Source organism: Anabrus simplex, chromosome 13, assembly GCF_040414725.1.
Source record: "Anabrus simplex isolate iqAnaSimp1 chromosome 13, ASM4041472v1, whole genome shotgun sequence".
Lineage (NCBI taxonomy): Eukaryota > Metazoa > Arthropoda > Insecta > Orthoptera > Tettigoniidae > Anabrus > Anabrus simplex.
Genome location: NC_090277.1, coordinates 2,372,622 through 2,398,540, shown reverse-complemented (window position 1 = coordinate 2,398,540; position 25,919 = coordinate 2,372,622). Strand labels below are relative to the sequence as shown.

General features: G+C 39.4%; 1 protein-coding gene across 1 annotated transcript in view; it reads left to right on the top strand.

Annotated features, from left to right (window-relative positions):
* Positions 1-263: 263 nt before the first annotated feature.
* The window catches only part of LOC136884838 (uncharacterized), an 82,169-nt gene continuing 56,513 nt past the window's right edge, over positions 264-25,919 (top strand). The window contains exons 1-2 of the mRNA XM_068230151.1: positions 264-358; positions 2,488-2,615. Coding sequence (XP_068086252.1) covers positions 2,550-2,615 — 66 coding nt within the window. The 5' untranslated portion in view covers positions 264-358; positions 2,488-2,549. The remainder of the gene's footprint in view (positions 359-2,487; positions 2,616-25,919) is intronic.

Here is a 25,919-nt window from a genome sequence, read left to right as displayed (position 1 = left end):
ATGTACGCTTTTGATTCCCGTTCGTCTCCTGTCTCTCGTAGGTACGCAGGCCATGTATTTTCTGTCCTGTGGTCTGAGTTTAATGGTTGGTCTTGGTTGTTCCAGATGACTTTTGACTTCTATCCATGTGCAGTAGTTAGCTGGAGATAAGTAAATTATACCGGGTGTGTATGTATACTGTTGAGGAATGACGCACTGGTTATAAATTCGTGAGAAGCCGTATTCGCTATTTTCGCTTTACTTTCGAAGTGGTTGGCTTGTCGTTATTTAATGTTCGAATGAATTTGTTTTGTACTGTGCATCTTGTGCAGGTTAATTCTGTGGATTGTGCTGTATCTCTTGAGATTTTCTAAATCAGGTAATTGCAGTTTCTTACGTCCAAAAGAGTCTCAGTCTTGTACATCTCCATAAGGAGCTTTATATCGTACGTTACGTGATAGTAAATAAGGTAAGCTTTATCGTTCAGTTCGTATTTAAACATTAAAGATCAGCGGCAGATATTTATGTTTTCAGCCGACTGTAGGCTGTCTACCTTAAATATAGCCCAGCTACTATTCTTAGTAATAATACGTGCAAGTTTGTTCCAACATGGTAGCGAATTGATTCTGAATAGCCTGCTCATACGCAGTAGTATACATGCTGTTCCAACAGAAATTTAGAACTGGTTCTGAACTGCGAGTTCTGAATTCATGCTGTTCTAACTACATTCAAAACCATTTCAGGGCAGTTCGCGTTCAATACCAGGGACTGCAGTGAATGGCGTGACTACATGCAGTACTACTCATTGGAATAGAGAGGCCTTCTATCGTTGAATGTTTTGTAACAATCCGTACAGTTCACAAATGCTATTTACTAAATCCAACAAACAATCAGTTCTAGAAGCATTCTGATTCTGGTATGCTCATTAAGATAATTTTGGAGGAGTTCGTGCCAATTCGGAACTGTTTGTTGTAACGAAATAGTTCATGGCAAATTCGGAATTCTTTGTTGTAACAAGGGAGTCCGTAGCCGGTTCTGAACCGATTGTTGTAACAAACATCCAGTATATATTGTAACATAATCAGTAATGGATTCAACTTTTTGGATAAAGTTGCCCATGTGTACCTGGCTATCCTCCATCAAATAATTTGTTTGATCAATAAGAAATCTAGCTAAACTGCTACTGAATTCAACGTATTGCATGGTAGCTCTTAAAAGGGCTGCTAGCCGAGGTGAGGACAGTGCATTGAGAGAAGAGGTATGGATATATCTCTGTAAGAACCTGGCTTATTAAAATACGTAAGGCACAGGGCTTGCCCACAATTTTCATTACCATCCAGGATGTTTTATTTGTAAGTGTGATGAATAAGACTGGGCTCTTCACTTACCATCCAAAGGTTTGTGGATTGGAAACAAAACTGAATGAACTTTACAAGAACATTCCTAGTAGTGACTTTTCAATTTTATATTATTTCTGAATCACTGCCAGACTCTAGTGTAAACACAGTGAGGTTTATATTGAGCAGTACAAAATATTCACAAGCAATAGAGCTAGCAGAGAGATAAGGCATGGATAGGCTATAGTGTTTTCATGGTGGTTAAAAGCGGATAATTTGCCCTGCAAGCTGAGCAAGATATGAATAGTTTTGAAGGTTTGGTTGTAGAAATTTTTTTTTTTTTTTTTTGGGAATTAGCTGTACATCAGACTGACACAGATAGGACTTATGGTAACGATAGAATAGGAAAGGGCTAGGAATGGTAATGGACTCGCAGCCTTAAAGACAGATTTCTGTGTTTTCCCATTTTCACACCAAAGAAATAACTGGACTGTTCTTTTTTTAATGCTCTTTATTCAGGCCATCGACCTAAGAAGATCTTTTGCCCACACATTGAACCATATGTTAAGAACCTGCATGTATTTGGAAATTGTGGAAGTAAAGTGTTGAATGTGAGGAAAGGAACGTGAAGGAAAACTCAAACACCCAGTCCCCAGGCCAGGGATATTAATCATTTACAATTAAAAACCCCTGACCCGGCCGGGAAACGAACTCGGGGCTGCCGGGTGACAGGCGGACACGTTGCTCCATACACCGCGGGGCCGTCCGGACTTTACCTTACTCAAGGCCACAGTCACTTACTTCCCTGTGTCAGTGTGATGTAGAACTAATTGTAAAAAAAGAAACGGAGATCAGTTGTAGTATAAAGTACAAAATGTTATGAACAGATTAGAGTACATCTACAACATAGCACCGGATAGGGTTGTATGGGGAGGTACATTAAAGGAGTCATTAGACTCCCAGGGTAGTCTTAGGCTTTTCACAAGGGATGTGCAAATTAATCTCAGTCTGTGTATGTGGGATGTTCTTTCATTGAAAATGTTTATCCTTGTGTTTCAGTTTCCCGGCAAAACTGGAGGTCCTGTGGCTTTTAGCACAATACCAGCTGTTACCTGAAACTACAGACTTGACTATAAAACAGCAATAATTGTGTTTGTTGCTCATGTTTCAGTGCAAGGTCTGTGGAAGTAATCTACATTCCAAAACTGTCTATACCTTCACACACTATGTAAAATGGAATCAGAAGTAATGATCAAGCAGGAGCCAATCTGTTTTAAGGAAACCTCAAATACTTCATGTGTAAGTATCATTCCAGGTAACTTTATAGTGATTACAGTTAAACCTTTAGTAGTTGCCTGAGTTTGAATGGTTACATAACTGTTATTTGATGAGCATCTTGCTTTCTATTCTTAAGGCACATATATATTTGTGTACTAATATCAAATTGACTATATATATTAAGATTACATGAATGCAGAATTTAAAAAGGTATGCACCTTTTATATAGCACAGCATGTCAGAAATCTGAGTTCATTCTTTAGGTTTTGAAGAAGTGGGTTTCTCTTCATCTGTCTTTGCTTTGTAGCTCTTGTCCGGGAAAATGGCAATCTAAGTAGCTCAGGTGGTGGAGGGCTTGCCTTCTGGTTTCAAGTTGGCATATTAAATCCTTTATCACCTTGATGGTATTAAAGGTGCTTGAATACATTAGCTTCTTGCGGGAACGATTTCTGTAATATGTGTTTCAAAATCATTAAAGCTAGTTTGCACAACATAGAATCAATAAGTGTTAGGCTGGTGTGTGGGTAGTCTTCCTCCGCTTTGATCATTTACAGTAAGAAGAGCAAATAACATCCACAAAATCAAGGACATGATGAGAGTTTTGATCCACTATGTCAAAATTCCTGCCCAACACGAAGATTTCGAGATTGCATCTGACATGATGTAATGAATTACATGTTTAGATCTTAACGAGACAAATAATTCAGTGGTAAACCAGATCATTCTAGAAAGTGTTCTAACAATATCAAGGCAAAAATATTAAATTTTCTAGTATAATATTTAATTTTTTATAGGTCTACACTTAAGTGGGCTACAACAGAACAAGCAGTAGAAAGAAACATTTTATCCTTGATTGATTTTACTAAGGAAATAATCTGACATAGCAATAAACATTTTAATGTGTTACATAAAATTAATCAGTTGAACTTTTTATAAATGTTCTAAAGTATTCCATTATGTTTTGAAGTGTTCCATTACAACAGACATTATCAAGAAATGGTCTTTATGTGTGTATGTGTTAAAAATAATGTTATACATTGATGATGTCTTATGTATAGCTGAATAATGTTAGATCTAAAGATATGGGGAATATTGAGTTGTGATGTAGAACTCGCTGATGAAGGGATTTGGGGTGAAATAATTGTCCAAAATTGGAAAGTGATAATATATTGACAGGGTGGACCAAACCATCACCCGTAGTATATTATATGCTGGATGTCATTCATTGTTATTGGAAATAGTGGATAGTTGTTGGCATTGGAACCTTGTATTCATTATTTTTCCCCATGGATAGTTTAACAATTGGTTACTTAACACTAAGTATTTTCAGTGTAAATTAACTGAGCAGGCGATATTCTTTAGGGAATGAGCACCTTGATCTTACCTAAAAGTCCCAGTAAGATTTCCAATGAGTTTGAGATATCAGTACCTGAAACTTAGTCCTGATTCGGGATCCCATCAGTGCTATGGACTTTCCCTTCATTAGGTAAAACTGCTACAGTGTCATTTAGGTTACTGTTCATGATAAAATTACTGGATTGTGACTGGTTGGTTCCTTCACCTAAAATCATGAGGTGATCAAGTCCATTAATGCAGTATTGATAATTTATATTATCCTCTTTGATATCAACATATTTAAATTAATATTTATGTGGGGAGCTTGCTCTTTATTGATTTCTACTCATCTTTTCTCCTGATTGAAGATATTTTATAATATTGATGATCAACTTTGATAATTGAATTTTCCATTGTCACAATACTCATAAGGCCTCCTAAAGTGTTGCTTTTGAGATTGCACAGATGGATAAATCTAAGGGCGTACTATACTTATTCCCTGTTTGGGTGAGGAACTTGTAGGGCTCATGTGGAGAGTGAGATGGTTAAGTACTCCACTGAAATGAGAAGTCACCTTAAACTACATTTAAAAACCAGTTCATGGCAAAACAGTTGACCACCTCTTTTTCCACCATGATATTACAACACTGGTGTCACCTGACCTGATTGTGTGGCTGAAGGTACTGCAACAACTGTATTAATGTTCTATGAAATCTACCACAAATGAAGGAAAGTTACACCAACCTTATTATTGTTATGTTTTTAGAAACAAATTCCTGCTGGATTTCATTAATTTAGTTTAAGAACAAGTGTAGAGGTTTAGAGTGATAGGACAGGCCATGATGTTAATGTGATAAAATAATTATAGTAAATATAAATTCAACCACAGTGCTCTCCCTCTTTAATAGATGCAGTGCCCTACATGTTTACAGACCACCTAGCTAACACAACCTAGATATGCACTAATTACATACTCTAAAACTGTTTAGTTAAATGATCAATCATTATTTTCAGCATAATTACATCAGAGTTTAAATGTTTAGCAGTTTTGCATGATGTCACAAGCCACAGCAATGGAATAGTAATCCCCATTATTGAATGATTATGAATGAGCAGTACAACAGTAGAAGTTCAAAATCCTCTGTTGTCTTGTTCATGGTAATAATACTAAAATAGCTCAAGTTTGCAGTTATTGTTACGTGTCTGTTAATATGAATGCCCTGTTGGGAATAAATTGAAATTTTTTCATATCCGTCTTAGTACTTAGTATTCTCCACCTGGCCACTCATTCCTGATACCCGGCTGACAAAATTTCTGGGGATAACACTGAACTAGTTAGAGAAGAAGCTGGTAGGACAGGATAAATTGACATGGAAAGCTACATCATTCTAGTCCATGGATTGATAAGCCATGCATATTAATAATGACTGTAATTTATATAAATAAAATTTTAACAACTTTGTATCTATATATTGATTATTTTGGCAGCATTTTCTTATAATTATCAATTTTGTGTGTAATAATGATACCTAAATATTCTTTAGCTTAGTGGCCTTGCCTTTCTTTTGGTTGTTTGAGTTCTTGTAACTGAAAAACTACTCGATATATTTGAACCCACATTAAGAATCCTCTTGCCTATGGATAGTTTTTAGGTTCAATATCATTTCTACATCCATGAATTGACTGGGGATTTATGTAAAAACTGAAACAGTGATTTTAGTCTCCCAAAAAATATACATGGCCAACCTTATTTGAAATCCAACAACATTTCTGGAAATCTATTTTTAAAACTTTCTGCTCATGAATACTATTCTGATAGGAGGATCAATGAGGGAGATTTCTTTTAAGAATGTCTTACAGTCTTAATTCCTAAAGCACATAGCCTGTGAGAAACTTTCGTTCTAGCTGAAGGGAAATTCACATATTATAAATCACTTACATTTAGTAGTTTTTTATTTACATGAAACAGTAGATGTGCTGTCATAATACCACTTTGAGGAGTCTGATGAGTCAGACTCTTCATGAGAGTGAAAGCTACTGGGATAGCTCCTTCACAGTTTCAGAAGTCACTGATGTGGGCTAGTCACGACACCTGACAATGTTTTCAACCTCAGAACTCGTCTAACTCTTTCCCATGATACACTTCCAGCACCTGTGTTAATGGCCAGTCAATCCATTTCTTCCTATCAGCTGGAACAAGCTTCTGGATCAAGTGACTTAGGCACTCTTCTCAAATTCTTGTTGTAACTGTAGTAGAAATCAAAATCTCCTTGATATGTTCACAGAATCCTGTTGATCTAAATCTAGTATTCCCATGCAATATTGCCTTGCAAAATACTTGAACGTGAAATTTGGTTGAGGTCTTCAGGCTTCTCAGGCAATTAGGTAAGAGGGCAGGAATTAAGTATGGATTCACACTCACACACTAGTGTTATAATCTTTTTATAACACGGTAAAGCTCTCTCGATGACACATCTCAAATTTCTCTTTACTATCTGAATCAGATTTTGCCACCAACCACCCCACCAGCCTGCTGTGGCACAGTTAATCCTCTACTGTATTTGCTGCATTGTGGAGTCCATTTCTGGGTGGTTCAAAACAAATCTGTACCAGTGAAATATGTTCCATTGTTGTAGACACTCTTGGTCTTTCCCGTCGAGTGATGAACATTCGAAAAGTCAGTAACAGTCCAGTTGTTATAAAATTGCTGACCAGTTCCAAATGCACTGCCCTATACAAGGCAGATGTAAAGAGCATAATTCATCCCTTCCTTTTTACTTTCAGTATCAAGAGCACAGCAAGGTCTACACCTGTCACCTCAAATACCGCAGCATCTTTTATTCTGTTTTCAGATGCGGTTTCGGAATCAGCATACGCCTTCTTAGCTTCTTGCCATTTTCCATCTCACGCATCCTGACAGAATGGCCTGGCTGCTCCTTCATCCTTGTATAACCAAAACTCTTTCTCGCAAGTGCAACAGTAACATGCGAGTGGTAACGTGTAATATTCTAACATGTTCCTCATGGATTAGAAGTTGCACCAGATGATGTTTATTTGTTATTACTGTAGGGCTTCTGAAGTCCTCACTATCTTTCCTTTCAATGACCTTTGTTTTACTCACAAATGTCTTAAAATTTTAGATTGTGCAAAGTGAATTCCAGCTGGAAATCCCCTCTCCCCCAGAAACTTCTTCTTGAACTAATCAAATGAGTAACCTTCCTGATTCCTTTATTTCATCCATCGTTGTCTCACCCATGTGTGTTTCTCTTGCATTCCTTCTTTTGCAACATCCATGTGAACATTCTGGCAGTCTTGATATAGAAGAAGAATATTCCAGGTATCGTGGAGGCTCCACAGAGGGGACAGCATAAGTCACAGTTTCCTTATCTTTTTTATGATCAATTTCCTCTTCTTACATGGCAGCTTCACCGCTTTTCTTCTCCCAGCTTTATCAGGACCTTTCCTCGACTTGGATTCCTCAAGAAACTCATCCAAGTTGCATCCTCGTGAAGGCAAATAAGCTGGATAAATTCTTCCCCATAAATGCTGCCACTCTGCTCTGTGGGAGAAAGTCAATATTTCCTTCACTCTGTTTTGTACAAAGACACTCTTCTTTATCCATATCAATGCAGTGTCCAAAGATAGCAGTGAACATCAGACTGTCTTTTATTGTTTCTAACATTCAAACACCAATATGGCAGGAAAGTAATTCTAGTTGAGGTGTTGTAGTTCTCTTAAATGGTGCACCCTCCCTTTTGCAAATATTAGCTGCAGACTGATTTCATCGTGATGCTTGCTTGTTGACGATACAACTGTAAAATTAGTATATTTACTTGCATCACAGAATATATGAGGTAAATCGTCTCATTATAGCGATACAAGCTTATCCAGTCAATTGTTCATTCCACTTTATGAAGATGTCTTTTGTTTCTGATAGTACCTCTGTGTCCCAACATATTTTCTGATATCAACTGTCTTGCAACCGAACCTTCAGCATCGGAGACACAGGACAGTGGAAACCAATGGGGACAGAGATAGATAAAATACTTCATGTTGTTACAGATTTGTTATAAATTTTGCATCTTTTTGTGACAAGACGTAGCAGTCCCAGTACTGGAGAGACTGAGTCTTCTGTCCCTGAACAATGCGTGCTACTTTCCCATCCACTTGATAATGACGAATAACCTTGAAGCTCGTATGAGTATGATCTTCCGATCACAGAAATTGATCAACCCTCTTTACTTACACTTGTAAGAATGTCTTTCTTATGTCCAAGATCACACCCACTGGCCTGTCTGTAAATCTGAACAGAACAGGGAGAATAAGTTCGATTAAGTTCGGACCTTTGTCATACAGTCATTCAGTGACAACTCCCTCTTCCTCTTACGGATGCATCGATTATGGGCCTAATTCACATAGTTGCACTGTCCTTAAAGGAGAACACAACACAAAAACACATATTTCGTTATTCATTGTGAAATATGTATCTTGGGAATGTAATAAACATGCCGTTAATCCGGTGTCTCTGTGTCCAGCCATTCTCAAGTTATGTGCGTAATTAGTAACTGGTCGTGACGTCACTGCGCTGTTGAGTCTACCTCACACGCTTGACGCTGGGAGTAAACTCGCGCAGTCTTATCCCGGACTCCATCTGCTACTGCCGTGTTCTTCTGTTGCCAGTGTTAGTGGGCTTATTTTTATGTATAATGGATAAAATATCATTCGTCTGTATCTGCATGAGCCAGAACGAACAACGTTTGCTGATGTCCATTCAGATAGCAATCTTGACATGGATATGCTAAACACTACAGGCCGTGCCGGCACGCGAATTTGATGTAAATGTAATGAGTGTACCATCATGGATACAGATGAAGAAAGTGTATGCTGTTGTGAATTAGACATTGTTAAAGCAGTGAAATCTGAGAAATGTATGTATATAACGAGAAATCAATCATTTACAAGGCTTATATTAGACCGTGAGGTATTGACAATGACAAGGCATAACATAAGCTTAATAAGAAAGAACATGGCAAGGAAACGTTTACTGACAGCTTTAAATCCATCAAATAGAACTTGCCGTTTTATTTATTACAAACAGTTCACTTCATAGGTAAATTCATGGACTGCGATTGGTAAAAGGAACATCATGTGTTGTCACCACTATAGGGAACACGTTTCCGGAACCCAATTGCACCTATGTGGGCTTCAAGTTGTAAATGAAAAGATGAAATTAAAACAGTAGAATTGTGTAAGAGTTTCCTAAGCTTGTTTGTATGATATAGATAGTGTATTATTTTGACATGAAGTACGGTACCTCATTTATTGTTGCGAGTGAAATCGTGAGAAGTGCTTCTTGATCAGATCGTCATTGGAAGGTCGAGATATTGGAGCGATGTTTTTAGGCAGTGACAGATCCATTGCTTGATCTTCAGGTGAGGCTCTACTATAGTTAGTTTTCAAGAGATTTATTTTGTTCATTATTGCCTTCTTCCATCCATTGCTTGACGCCTCATATTTCTGTTTTATCACCCAGGTTCCTGTTGATTTTGAGTACTGAGTTTTGATACCAGCTTTCAATTTTTTGATGTTCCAATTATAGTCCAATGCAGCAATCACTTACCTGAGCTAGCCTCTGTACAAGAAACAAACTCTTTAAGGAGCGTATTTCAAACGAAGGTTGTGATAACTTTCTAGGCTTCCGGTGTGAACTTGAATTTCCTTTGATCCAAATGTTCTTTCTCTCTTCCTGCTCCGTTAATGTATCGTGCTCAGAGGATTTCCATTCACCGCTTTCTAACCACTTATGCTCATTTTTTACGTGGTGCAAAATTGACGTAAATTTATCGATTAACACAGAACTGTTTCCATTATATGTTTGTGTTGCCCACCATAAATGATTATTTATACTCGCCTTCCACGCTTGAACTTCTGGATGATTTTTATCGAGAGCTTTCATCTTTTTCATTAGACTTTTTGATATGTGCCAAACATCAAATTCATGTTCAACATCAGGATACTGCGTTCTCAGTAAATACCGTACTCCTTTGTGTCTATCGGAAAGGAAGAGTTTTATATTACAATTTTCTTCCTGTACAATCTTTCTCACCGCGATTTCACACGCAGCCCTTTCAAGATCACCTTTCAACATCACTCTCTGAACAAGTTCCAAATGAGCTATGCGGCCTGTATTTATATCCATTAGTGAGTACACTAAATATTTGGCTGAGAAGCCGGGAGAATCGTACTGGCCATCTCTGGCCAACCAAATGGGTTTGGCACTGCTTTTCAAACAATGAATAACATCAGTCCTTTCTTGATCCCAAGCACCCTCCACTATCGGACCAGTTACTCTATAAATAATTCTATCATATACAGTTCGTGACATCATATGTAAGTTAATGGACTTGCAGAATGACCAAAAAGGTTCAAGCAGAATGCCTGACAACAATAATGCCGATGATATTAGGGCATTTGCTTCCGGTTTCTTTCACTCCATAGGTTGAGAATACCGACGGACTTTATTACCACAATCGCAAAGTGATTTTATGCACAACATAGTCCCTTTGATGTAATGTGAAATGTTTTTCACTTTTTACAAATGGAACAAATTTCAAAGAGTGTGAGCACACTTGTCCCTGCTACAAAGTAATATGTACATCGTCCTATCAGTATCACTAATATAACTTTCACTGTCACTTTCATCTGGTACATAGAAACTGTTCTCCCATTACGTCACTGTTCAAGGCTATGTCGGAAGTTGCAACGTCGAAGTATTTTCTAGCTATTTCACTTCCTAACTCACACTGTATTTCTACACTACATTCGTGCCTGTCTGGTAAAATATTTTCACGCATATCATTCTGAACATTATCACTTTCGTTTAATAATGTGTCAACAAACTCCCTTCGTCTTTTAGCCTCATACCTTTCCGTCCTGCTCTTTTTAGTTTCTGATGAGTACTCCCACAGTGTATATTGTGAAGCGGCTTCCGTGTGAATTAACATTCATGCCTGAGAAGTATCTCAATCTGTCGATGCCAGATATCTTATTGAAGGAACAGACCCTGGCTTCAGTTTCGGACCTTGCAGCTTTTCCTCAGGCATCACCTTCATTGTCAAAAGTTCCGCTTCATCATAGTCTGTATTTTCCAATGCACTGAGCACACAGTAGCTCCCTTGCCGCGAGAAAATTGTTTCCTCTTGCAAAATTGTACCCAACTGCTAAACCTTCAAGGCAACTTACTTCGATTTGGAAACCTACGGAAATGTATTTCTTTCTCTCTACACTTTCAGTTTCTACTTGTTGTGTTGTTACAGCCGTACACACTACAGGAAGGCGTTTCGACAAACAGTCACTGCACTATTATAATAAACAACACTTCAAGTAAACGGAAGAGCGGCTGGGCACATACTGCAGTAATCAACTGGATGGCTTACTCAGCACTTACAGCGCAGTGACATCACAGCTACTCGTGTTTCCTTAGTTCACCGGCCTGCGGAGCGGCGCACAGCAAATGCAAATATATAGTTGAACACTGTCCGATACACTCTTTGATTCTGAGGCAACTTGATTTTTGTGTTGTGTTCTTTAAATACACCCCGATGAGGTAGGATGTAGCCTTTACCTCTAGCCCCTTCATAATGTCTTTCTTCAGCAATACCACCTTTAGGCCAATCTAGCAGTACAGAATCATAATCTTCAAATTCATTCCCACGAATAATTTTTCTCAGTTATAGAACATAGTCTTTTTTCTACAACATCACTGTGTCATATATTACTTGCAATGCCTATTGTTTCTCAACTCTTGGGTCAGGAGGGCAATGGTGTTGGTGAAATTACTCTTAAGAAATTGGAAAGAATGGTAGATGAATTCAATTGTCATAAAGCAGCAGGAAAAAATGAAATTAGACCTGAAGTGGTGAAGGATATTGGGAAGGAAGGGTTGAAATGTCTTCAATAAAATACAATTATCATGGAGTGTTAGTAAGGTACCTTCCGATTGGATGAAAGCTGTAATCGCACCTACCTATAAGCAAGCAAAGTGGAAGTATTACAACAATTATCAAGGTATCTTAATTATCAATATACCAGGCAAGGTGTTCACTGGCAACTTGAAAGGCAGGGTGAGATCAGTGGTTCAGAGGAAGTAGGATGAAAAGCAGTGTGGTTTGAGAGCATAAAGGGGCTGTCAGGATCGTGTTTTCTGTATTCATCAGAATTTTGAAAAAACCTTTTTTGTTTGTAGTTTACATACATCATCTGCTAAAAGGTATAAAGTGGCAGGAAGTGATTCAGTAAGGTGGAAGTTTAGTAAGCAATCTGGGGTATGCTGACAACTTGATCTTAATGGCAGATTTTGCCAAAAGCCTGCAGTCTACTATCTTGGAACTTGAAAAAAGGTGCAATGAGTATGGTATGAAAAATTAGCCTTTCTAATAATTGAATGTCAGATGAGGGATGAGTGGGTGAGTTGGCTGAGCGGTTAGAGGCGCGCGTTTGTGAGCTTGCATCCAGGAGAGAGAGGGTTCGAATCCCACTGTCGGCAGCCCTGAAGATAGTTTTCCGTGGTTTCCCATTTTCACACCAGGCAAATGCTGGGTCTGTACCTTAATTAAGGCCACGGTCACTTCCCTCCAACTGCTAGGTCTTTCCTATCCCATCGTCGCCATAAGACCTATCTGTGTTGGTGCGACGTAAAGCCACTAGCAAAACAGAAGGTATATGAAGTTGGAACAGGTAGATAATTTCAAATATTTAGTATGTATATACTCCCAGGATGGCAATAAGTTATGTGAACTTGAATCAAGCTAATGCAGTCTGCTAACAGTTGCTATCAGCAGTATTCTGGAAGAATGAAGTCAGCTCCTGGATGAAACTATCTTTACATAGGCGTGTTTCAAATCAAATCAAATCAAAATCTCTTTATTTGCAAATGAGGTGTCTACCTCGGTGGCAAATGGTACACTAATATACATTATTGTCAAGCACTAAATATTAAATTAACAAGAGAAGAAGAAAATTTTCCTAGAATACAATATTATACGATTTACGCTAACATTTTTTTCTATTAATCACATGGCTCATCCTTAATAAATATATATTGTTTACAAAATTATACTTATAATATATCCTGTACTTACAAACATAGTCAACTCATACACAGTATGTGGAATTAGTTCTAATAATAATATACAACTGGAATAAGGTTAAAATTTACATTGCATTTATTTACTTATATATATTTTACCCATTTTGTAACCTAAGTAGCATAACGACCTGCTGCGTCTTAACCAGAGCCCCTTTTGCCACCGATTTTCAGTGTTCCTGAAGGGCCTTCACAGCTACCGTAGCGGTCCCAGGGCCATCGAAATCCCCACTGTACTTCACCCTTACAGTCAGTCCCCTACTTCAGCTGTCCAAATCCATAGACCAGGGGATGGAATTAATTTATTCACACACATTTTTTATTTACAATAACCTGCACTGGTCGAATGCCCTCTAACATTTCATTTATATTCTCTGTTGCTGTTTATTCTCTTATATCTGTACAGATTTTGGAAAATGATCAAACACTACCCCTGGTAAGCTGTTCCACTCCTTCACGCCCTTCCCAATGAATGAAAATTTACCTCAGTCGCATCTGCTAAGATTCCTTCTAATTTTATACTTGTGGTCAGTTCTGCCGATACAATTATTTTCCAACTGGAGCCTCTTGCGGATTTCTCCCCATGCTTGTTCCCCTGTATAGGCTCTATATAATCCTATAAGTCTAGTTTTCTCCATTCTCTTACTTAAAGTTCCCCACCCAAGTTCCTCTAACATTTCTGATACACTACTTTTCTCCTGAAACCCCCTGTTACAAATTTTGCTGCTTTCCTCTGCACACTATCTATTTCCTGTATTAGATATTCTTGGTGAGGATCCCAAACACTGTTTGCATATTCCAATAACGGACAAACCATACTTAAGTAACTTTTCTCTTTTAATTCTTTGTTACATCCATTAAGTAGCCTCATTATGACATGTAACGATCTGTATGCTTTCCCAACAATGTCATCAACATGACCCTTCCAGTGCAAATTACTTTCAAATCTCACACCTAAGTATTTGCACTTGCCATCTTTTGGGATAACTACCTCATCCAAAGTATATTCAAATTCAGTTTTAAAGCTCCTGTTTGTAAATGTTGTAACAGTTGATTTGCCTCCATTATGGTTCTTATTGTTTTCTTCAACCTATTGTTGGTTACGGTCAAGTTCCCTTTGTAATTTTGAACAATCCTCAGTGTTATTTATTTCCCTATAAACAATTACGTTATCTCCATACAATCTTATTTTTGATGTTATATTGTTCCCAAAATCATTTGCGTGTATTAAGAAAAGTAGCGGACCGATTATACTATCCTGTGCAATTTCCTTCCGAACTTTCTCTTCCTGTTTTCAGACCAACTTTGCTTTACGGGAGTGAAAGTTCGGTGGACTCAGGATAACGTATTCACAACTTAGATGTTACAGACATGAAAGTATCAAGAATGATTGCTGGTAAGAGCATGTGGGAACAATGGCGGGAGGGTATTTTATATGAAGAGATAAAGGCTAAGTTAGGATTGAACTCAATGGGTGGAGCTGTAGTCATGAAGCATTTCGTGGTGGGGTCTTGTGAGGCAAATGGAGCAGGAGATGTTACCTAGGAGAGATATGGAGTCAGTCATGGAGGGTAATGGATACGGGGAGGCAAAGACAATGATGATAAGACTCAGTTTCTAATGATTTAAAGATAAGAGATGTAGAACTAGTTTGAAATAGGGGATTGTTGTGGTGATTAGTACATTCACAGAAGCTTGCAGACTGAACACCAAAAGGAATAACGGTCTATAATGGAGATGTATGTATGTATGTATCCATTCCTTTAACAGGACATTTCATAATGTGCTCATTGATAACATTTGCATTAGCACAGTGTCCGTGGTTGCCGCTATTGGCAGCATGGTCTGAAGTTTAACGGAAGATTCCTCTCCTCTATTCTTCATGCAGTACAAAATACTAAATGTGTTTCTTACATACGATCATCAGTTATGAGCCCTTCCCGCGTCCAGGTACGACACAGCTATTATTTTCCGACAGTCGTATGTAATCTCAGGGTACCTCATCGAATAAGGAAAATATTTAATTTTTCTATAGGTAGGCATTACGTGAATTCCGAGAAAGGCGTAGCGACCGTACGCGATAATTTCCAATGAACGTCTCCATCTTACCGCATAAAATAGTAAATTCATCATCGATCACAATTTCTTAATGCAACCCACATGAAAATCACCTACAAACTAAGTCAGTTTTTAACTACCACTATAAATTATCACTCACTGAATTAAAAAATAATGAAGGAACATATTTATTAAATTAAGAAAAACTCGAAAGAAATGAGAACTAGTATCATTATGAACTTCCATAATTGTTGTTTTAAATAAATAATAATCCGTGAAATTCAATGTTTAAGTCAGCGCTGGCTTATTAATAAAATAACATGATATTATGAATTTAATATTTCTGAAATGAAGTCAAATTATCCATAATCATCCTTGAAAAATTAAATTAATCATTCACATGCATCAATGTGACACAATTACATTAGCATTAGGAAAATTTGGAATTCCTTCTCATAATTTATATATCGTTAATTCATAAATCTGAATTCGTTAATGTAGAATATCATTCTGAAGAACTGTATTACGACGACTGACGTGCTAAGGTTTCCATCCCTACTGCCTCTTAAATCACATCTCCAAATCTAATATCTTCTCAATTAAAATTCTAGCATAAATAATAAAACAATATTCATAATATAAAATAATCTATCTCCCTATTCTATCTACATAATTCTTAATTTATTGCAATTCGGCTCGATATGCATTTATCCGTTAAGTTTAACTGAAATATATCGCGTGTGCAAGTAATTCAACAAGTATCTGCGGTATGATATCTCGGTACTATGTTTATACGTCTTCTTGCCTACCTCACATTTCGCCTATTTTGAGAATTCGTACTTGTTACTACTTCACCTCTCAAATCTCAACTACATACGAATATTCACCATCCATACCGTATTTCAGTCACTCCCGCGGCGTATTTCTTTTCCAGTACTTGCATCGTCTAACTGATTCATATTTAACGTCTATCATTCATATATATGTCTCGAAATTACCAAGACGCACATTATTATACTCAAATCAACTCATATAACTTCTTCCTATCTTATTTAACTTTCAATTCATTCCATTTCAACTTTCTCAATATCTATTATCATCACTCTTAACCATCTTCATATTATTTGCAACTACTGAGACATAACATTCTTCTGTAAGTAAATGCTCCTTTACATTGAACAATTCTCTTCCAAATTATGATGCATAACCTTAAATACCGTATTTGTGCATTTATCAATATTACTTTACGAGGAATAACTCGAGTAGTGGGACAGTGGGCATTCTGAACCACCTCGTCAGCATTTCTTTGCTGAGTTAGCACCCGAAGTCACTGACCCCGGCCAAGGTGATTGACCCCATGACGTCATGACCACGTGACCGAGACGTCATCACCACCTGTTATTGCTTGTAAACAAAGCCACGTGCTCTTGTTTGTAAACAAAGTCAGGTGCTTTTTGACAGCTGTCATCGACAACAACGCATCGCTAACCTCACTGCTGCCATCTTGACGGGCCTAAACCTCAATGCTGCCAACTAAACCTCACTAGCGCGAGATTTGAATTGGTAAACAAAGCCACGTGCCTTTTTGACTGCTGACATCGACAACAACGCATCGCTAACCTCAGTGCTCCTTACGGCACTAATCCTTACTAGCGCGAGAATTTGAATTGGTAAACAAAGTCATGTGCTTTTTTAACAGCTTTCATCCGCCATCATGCACCGCTAACTTTAGTGCTGCCCTCGCTACAGCACTAAACCTTACTGGCGCGAGATTTGAATTGGTAAACAAAGCCACGTGCTTTCTGACAGCTATCATCCGCCATCTTGCATCGCTAACCTTAGTGCTGCCCTCTTGACGGCACTAATCCTCACTAGTGCGAGGTTTGAATTGGTAAACCAAGCCACGTGCTTTTTTAACAGCTGTCATCCGCCATCTTGCATCGCAAACCTCAGTGCTGCCCTCTTTACGGTACTAATTATTACTAGCGTGAGATTTGAAATGGTAAACAAAGCCACGTGCTTTGTTGACAGCTGTCATCCGCCATCTTGCTTCGCTAGCCTTAGTGCTGCCCACTTTACGCTACTGCTGGTAATTTAGAATCCACATGCTTCTTTGACAGCTGTCATCCGCCATCTGTAATCAAGGGAGCACCGTGCTGCTATCTTTAGCTACATATCTTTGAAATGTGGTGGCGGCAATTTAACAAATTCTATGTGCTTTTTTTACAAGCTGCCATCTTTAATCAACAGAGCACCGTGCTGCTATCTTTATTGCAGTAGTGGACAATTCTACGTGCAGCTGCGACCATCTTTAATCAGCAAAGGATCGTGCTGTTATATTTAGCTACATATTTTTATCATGTGGTAGAGGGAAATGTGCTTTTGGAGAAGCTGCCATCTTTAATCAACAGAGCACCGTGCTGCTATCTTTAGGTACAAACCTTTGAAATGTGGTGGCGGATAATTTTAAAATAAAAATCCGTCAGCTATCATCAACTTTAATGCATTTGCGAACCTAACATCTCATCTACCATCTTGAAGGAGACTATCCTTAGTTTACGACAAGATGGCCTTCCCGACGCTAATTAGCGCAAGATAGCGGTAGCTGTTATGGCTACCTCCTCTACCTCCTCCTCCTCCCCTACCTCCTCCGCCTTCTCTCCCTCCACCTCCTCCTCTGTCAAGGCATAGCTTTATTGAACACGCATCGCGAAGGCAAGAGTGTGCAGCGATAACATCATCGTGTATGATTGGACTTCCGGATTACAAAAGAAACATAACAAGACTAAAATCGATGTTGTTAACTTCAACATGTGATTAGAACATTGACTGATGTGTTGAGAACACTAAATAAGTAATCATTACTAGAATCGAACAGTACTCGATACAACACGTGTTTAGAACATGACAGGGGATACCTTTGTTCTAAGAAGATCAGATTGAAACATAACAAGACTAGAATTGAACACTGTAATGGTTGTTGTTAACTTCAACATGTGATTAGAACATTGATTGGTGTGTTCAGATCACTAAATAAGTGATCAAGACTAGAAACGAACGCTGTACTCGATACAACATGTGTTTAGAACATGTTAGGGGATATCTTTGAAGAAGATCAGATTAAAACATAACAAGACTAGACTCGAACACTGTACTCGTTGTCGTTAACTTCAACATGTGATTAGAACATTGATGTGTTTAGAACACTACATAAGTTACTAAGACTAGAATCGAACACTGTGCTCGATACAGCATGTGTTTAGAACATGACAGGGGATACCTTTGTTCTAAGAAGGTTAGATTAAAACATAACAAGACTAGAATCGAACACTACATTTGATGTTCCTAACTTTAACATGTGATTAGAACATTGATTGGTGTGTTAAGAACACTAAATAAGTAATCATGACTAGAATAGAACAGTGTTCTCAATACAACGTGTGTTTAGAAAATGTCAGGGGATACCTTTGTTCTAAGAAGATCAGATTAAAACATAACACGGCTAGAATCGAACACTGTACTTGGTATCGTTAACTTCAACATGTAATTAGAACATTAACTGATGTGTTCAAAACACTAAATAAGTAATTAAGACTAGATTAGAACACGATACAACATGTCTGAAGATACCTTTATGCATATCGCGTAACTGCAGCGATGTATATTTAGACTTGAACACATACTGCTGTTTAAAACATATTACAACTAGAATCGCATATTATAGTTTGATGTTGTAGAACACTGCATTGCAAGACTAGAATCGACTACTGTTTAGAAAAAAATCCTTCTCAACATACTTTCTAAGCTGCTCTTCTTCCTCCTCCTCTGTCAAGGTACATATCTATCGAACATGCATTGCAAAAGCAAGAGTGTGCACGTGCTGCAGCGATAACATCATTGTGCATGTTTAGACTTGAACTCATACTGCTGTTCGAAACATATTACAACTAGAATCACATACTATAGTTCGTTGATGTAGAACACTGCATTGCAAGACTAGAATCAAATACTGTTCAAAAAAATTTCTTCTCAACGTACTTACTGAGCTGCTCTTCTAAGACGATATCATACTTACGAATCTGCTCAATACCTTCTTTCTTGACATATTTACTCTTCTTCTTCGAGTGATATAGTATTGAACAAAACTTTATCTTGCAAATAAGGAGCGGGAGGAGGAGAATGTAATACCCAATCTAAAATAAAAGAATGTACATTATTTATTTTTATTAAATGCCACGACTTTAGCTAACTTACGCTTTTTTTCCTGCATGCGTAGTTTTTAATATTAGCTATAAAACATTCTACAGCTCTAGATGTAGCATTAGCTGTAGCATTATTACACAGACATTGCAACAGTACAACTTTCAGCTAACGTCCTCGTCTGTGCACCCAAGTTTAGAGCCCTCCCTGGACTTTTTAGTAGTCTTTTACGATTGTGCAGCTTTAGAATAACAAACTATTTACAGTTTTATTCTTAAATGCTACCTCATTACTACACACTTACATCCTCAGTTTCTTGGTAAAACCCTAAATCTTCTTGAATTCCCTGTAACGATAATTCTTGATGTACCTAGAAAAAAATGAATGTAGCGTTAGCACTTGTATCGCACATAGTAATAGGAAAGGGTAAGTCGGTTTGTCAACAGCTAGCCTGTTATGAATATCGTCTAACTGCCTAAGAGTAGCGTTAGCACATACTTATGTTTGCACACACAGCACTTGCATCGCACATAGTGATGATAGGATACGAAAGAGTAAGTCGATTTGTCAACAGCTAGCCTGTTATGAATATCATCTAACTGCCTAAAAGTAGCGTTAGCACATTCTCATATTTACATACACAGCACTTGCATCACACATAGTGATGATAGGATATGAAAGGGTAAGTTGGTTTGTTAAGAGCTAGCCTAGCCTTCTTTACTGTGCTAAAACATGCAACTCGAAGATTTTTGTTACCTAGCGTAGAAGCACTTGCATCGCACATAGTGATGATAGGATATGAAAGGGCAAGTCGGCTAGCCTTGCCATCTTTACAAACATGCAACACGAAGATTTTTTGCCTAGCGTAGAAGCACTTACGTCGCACACTGTGATGATGGGATATGAAAGGGCAAGTCGGTTGGTCAACAGCTAGCCTAGCTATCTTTAAAAACATGTAACACGAAGATTTTTATTGCCTAGCATAGAAGCACTTGTGTTGATAGGATAGGAAAGGGCTACAAAAGTCACTTGGTTTGTTAACAGCTAACCTGTTATAAATATCGTCTGTCTGAAAGTAGCGTTGGCACATTGTTATGTTTTCATACACAGCACTTGCCTCATACATATTAATAATAGGATATGAAAGGGCAAGTTGGCTAGCCTAGCTATCTTTACAAACATGCAACTCGAAGATTTTTATTACCTAGCGTCGAAGCACTTGCATCGCACATAGTGATGATAGGATATGAAAGGGAAAGTCCGTTGGTCAACAGCTAGCCTAGCTATCTTTACACAGATCTTTATTGCCTAGCGTAGAAGTTGCTTTCGAACAAAAATCCAAACACTAACCAACAGTTTAGGCCTACCTAAAGTTGAAGGCTTGCAAACTGAAGAATGGTTACTGGAATAATATTCACTGCAGACGGTGATTTTCTAAAAACAAAGGAAAAAGAAATCGTAAATAATAATAATAATAATAATAATAATAATCAGATAATTAATCTTACCTTTTGTTTTACACTAGACGGTAGGCGATAAAGTAGAGGAATTGTACATGCACACACACGGAGAACTGCCTGCGCTTCGCACAGACTTGTTACTAGGCGGGCTATGGAAGGTGCAGACGTGTGCACTACAGTTGTAACAAAACGTTTATGCATCAAGAGTTCTCTGTAAATTTACCGTGTACCTTTAGACTGAGCTATGATCGAACTTGGAGATGCCAAGGTGCCGGAATTTAGGAATACTGCCACCAACACGAAGCTAACGTATTTGAGCACCACCAAAGTGAGCCAGGATCGAACCTGCTGTTTTCAGAGACGTCGAATTTAGGAGTTCTGCAGGCTAATGTATTATACTAGCGGATCGAACCTGGGGTTAGAAGGCCAGCGCGCGATCCTCGACCTGTGAACTTAGACGGGGCACTGAGCTGAGCAAAAAGAGAGAGAGAGTCATCATCTACGGTATCCCTTGGATGTAGGTAGACAGGGGCGCTGAGCTGAGTGTTATGTAGAAGCGATCCTCGGGCACTGAGCTAAGCCCACATCTACGGTATACCCTGCCTGAGCTTAGCGGGGCGCTGAGTTGAGCAAAATGAGAGGGAGTCATTACCTACGGTATCCCTTGCCGGTAGGTAGACAGGGGCGCTGAGCTGAGTTTTATGTAGAAGCGATTCTCGGGCACTGAGCTAAGCCCACATCTACGGTATCCCCTGCCTGTTAGCGAGCTTTGAGCTAGGGTAAGAACAACACGAGACGCCGAGGTGCCGCAATTTAGAAGTTCTGCCAGTAGAAACGAGGTGGACGTATTTGTGCCGCGATTTAACCCGTTATGATAAAAGGGCAGCGCCTCTGGGCTACTCAGACTGGCCCGAAAACAACACTTTAGAGCTGTGTGCGTGTAATTAACTTATGGTACAGTTAGCAAGCGAGCGGGTTAGACATTGTACCGGAAGAGAGTTGCTAGTTCATCGCATTCCTGCGCCCGCGCTAAGCCGATTCTTGCTGCCACCTTGAAGCTCACAACTTTTCTGTAAAACACACACCTATGGTATTTCTTGGCAAGGGGGATTTACGCATCTCTAACCCGGTGTTAGAACATAGCCTACTCCTTATTCGAAACCCGGTGCTGGCACATAGCCTAAATACCGGGGTTCGAACTACAGTGTAAATGCTAGGGAGGTGGCTACGATCGCTGCCCTTTCTTCTTAACAATCTGTTTTACGGCCGGATGCCCTTCTTAACGCCAAAAGTCTATAGACCGGGGGATTTGAAATCGCAAGAATCTGTTTTACGGTCGGTTGCTCTTCCTGACGCTAGGACTGGGATTTTAAGTCGCAAGATCCGTTTTACAGCCGGATACCCTTCCTGACGCCAAGGCCGGGATTTGCAAACAGTGTACGCCTATTACGATAAACAGCGTTATAAAGTAGCGGGGTTCAAACTACACGGTTGTCAGCTCTGCAGGCAAGTGCTGGGGGGGGGGGCTGCTACCTTTCCTGCTCAGCAAGAATCTGTTTTACGGCCGGATGTCCTTCCTGACGCCAAGGCCGGGATTTGCAAACAGTGTACGCCTATTACGATAAACAGCGTTATAAAGTAGCGGGGTTCAAACTACACGGTTGTCAGCTCTGCAGGCAAGTGCTGGGGGGGCTGCTACCTTTCCTGCTCAGCAAGAATCTGTTTTACGGCCGGATGTCCTTCCTGACGCTAGGACCGGGATATTGAATTGCAGTATCAATCATGTGTAGCAGTACTCTTCTCATTTGCCTTTACATGCAAACAATTATAAATTGAATAACCCCGTTACGTGTGTGTGTAAGTGCTACCTCGCAACATGTTTCAAAACAAGACTCACGTGTATCAGTAACCCGTGTTGCAATTACTGTGCGGTGAGCGAGTTAGCTACGCAGTATGGTTTTTGATTTTCGCATGACGTGTATTTGCAATCACTAAGCATGTTAGCTGTGCGGTGAGCGAGTTGGCTACGCAGTATGGTTTTTGATTTTCGCATGACGTGTATTTGCAATCACTAAGCGTGTTAGCTGTGCGGTGAGCGAGTTAGCTACGCAGTATGGTTTTTGATTTTCGCATGACGTATTTGCAATCACTAAGCATGTTAGCTGTGCGGTGAGCGAGTTAGCTACGCAGTATGGTTTTTGATTTTCGCATGACGTGTATTTGCAATCACTAAGCGTGTTAGCTGTGCGGTGAGCGAGTTGGCTACGCAGTATGGTTTTTGATTTTCGCATGACGTGTATTTGCAATCACTAAGCATGTTAGCTGTGCGGTGAGCGAGTTAGCTACGCAGTATGGTTTTTGATTTTCGCATGACGTGTATTTGCAATCACTAAGCATGTTAGCTGTGCGGTGAGCGAGTTAGCTACGCAGTATGGTTTTTGATTTTCGCATGACGTGTATTTGCAATCACTAAGCATGTTAGCTGTGCGGTGAGCGAGTTAGCTACGCAGTATGGTTTTTGATTTTCGCATGACGTGTATTTGCAATCACTAAGCGTGTTAGCTGTGCGGTGAGCGAGTTAGCTACGCACTATGGTTTTTGATTTTCGCAAGGCGTGTATTTGCAATCACTAAGCGTGTTAGCTGTGCGGTGAGCGAGTTGGCTAGGCGGTATGTTTTTTATTTTCACACAAAACAAGGCAAATCATTGAAAGATGTAATTTTGCTTTATCGTTTACTGAGCGATTTAGCTACGCAGTATCATTTTTTGATTTTCACACAAGATAAGCCAAATCATTGAAATATTATATGCACTGCCTTATGTATAAGATCGCGTTGTATGTTCGATAGAGATATGTCTCAGAGCGGGAAGAGGTAGCGGCGGCGGAGGAGGTTACAACAGCCGCTATCTTGCGCAAGCTGTTCAGATTTCTAGTCTTGTTAATATTGCAGTAAGCGATATATTTTCCTTAACATGTTGAAAGTAACGACACCGAGTATCGTGTTCCATTCTATTCTTAAACACACGTTCGACATCGAGTACAGTGTTCGATTCTTGTCTTGTTATGTTTCATTCAGTAAACTAAACACGTGTTGTAGCAATAAGGTTAGAATCTGTCGAGATAGCTGCAAGCGATATCATGTAAACGTATGTTTTTATTTTCTACCGCTAGAGCGTGTACGCGCACATATCGATAATGCTTGCATCGACTATCGTACTAGAATTCTCCCGCCAGAGCGTGCGTTAATCGCATGTCTGCGCACACACCTATCGATAATGCTTGCATCGACTATCGTACTAAAATTCTTCCGCCAGAGCGTGCGTTAATCGCATGTGTGCGCAGATCGATTCAAAAATTCAATTCAAAAATTAAATAATAAATATATGAAGTATGTTAATCACTCAAAATGAAAGACATATGAACAAATGAATTGTAAGAATAAAAAAAGGAGAAAGGAAGTATTACATGAAAATATCTACACAAGTTGTGACCAGTATTTGGCTACATTGATGGCATTGTTTCCAGCCAGTGCCACTTCTAACCCTGTGCATGAGTCTGGGCGTAGACGACAGTGCAAGAGCTGCGTAGCGGTCTGTTCCTCTCCATATTCGCATAATGAGTCCCCACCTTGCACGATGCCCCATTTCACAAGATTGTCCTTAGATCTTGCAACGCCGGTCCGCAGTCTGTTTAACGACTTCCATATACACCATCCCTCTTCGTGACCAGGTGGCAGCTTTTCTTCAATTTCAATACGTTCCGGATGATCTTGGTACCTTTGTTTCCATAGCTTAACCCTGGCCTTTTTGGGTCAGAATCAAGTGGAGCAGAAGACTGTAGAAATCTCTTCCTGGATTTCAGTCGAGCTGGTGGTGGCTGATGTTCACGAGAGAAACCTCCTAGTAGGGTGTATTTGCATGTGGTATTGTTATACATCCAGCTGTCTCCTGGGCAACGGACTAGGACGTTTTCTAGACAGCTTATTCTCTCACTCCAGAAGTACCAAGATCAATTTCAATGGTTAATAGGTATAAATACAAGTGTAAGTCGGTGTATCCGTCGCTTGCCTCGTAAGAGGCGGCCGTGCCCTGGCCTTCCCAGAGCAATATTTTTGGTACAGAAGCCTTCGCTACGGCAGTGGATTTCTAGAGAGAGCACATCTCTCACTCACCCATCCCTCATCTTTGGTAAGGGAAGGTAGTGGAAAGCGGACGCCCTATACCCCCCTCCCAAAGTCAATAAAGCATAATTAGGTTAGCCTAAGGTGGCAACCATGAGGATTTTGCTCTGTTAAGATGCCCGCACTGATGTTAGATGGCAGATGATAGCTGTCAAAAACACGTGGAATTTTCCCGCCTGTAAGGTTTAGTGTCGTAAAGAGGGCAGCACTGAAGTTAGCGATGCAAGATGGCGGATGACAGCTGACAGATATTTTCAAATTGCCCGCTACTACGTGCATAAGGTAGCACCCATAAGGTTTAGTCCCGTCAAGATGGCAGCACTGAGGTTAGCGAGGCGTTGTTGTTTAAAGATGGCAGCTGTCACCTGTCAAGAAAGCACGTGGAATTCATATGTCCCGCCCGTAAGGTTTAGTGCCGTAAAGAGGGCAGCACTGAGGTTAGCGATGCAAGATGGCGCATGACAGCTGTCAAAAAAGCACGTGGCTTTGTTTAAAACAAGAGCGCGTGGACATGACGTCATGGTTACTTTTCTTCCTAATCGTATTCTATTCTCTATTTCTATTCTCAGTGACTGGATGTTCTCCAATTGGTGTGGTTACAAGGTGCTTATGTTGATGTCAACTACCCTGCCCTTGTAACAAAATATAATAAGTATATGGGATCTCTTCAATTAGTTGTTAGAATGTTATAGAACATGGATAAAAACTAATAAAGTGGGCACTCAAAGTCATACTGCACCACCTTGATCTTGTTGTCAACAGCTGTTTGAAGTACCATGAAGATATCAAGAAAAGTGGTATTCCAAATTTCAGAACCATTGACTTGCTCAAATTCAGGGTGGACCTAGCTAATGCTCTCCTCTGCAGCACTGATCATCCCAGACAAATTTTGGACGATGAAGGAAACCCAAATTCGTCTCCACGAAGCAGACCTCAAAACTGGCAA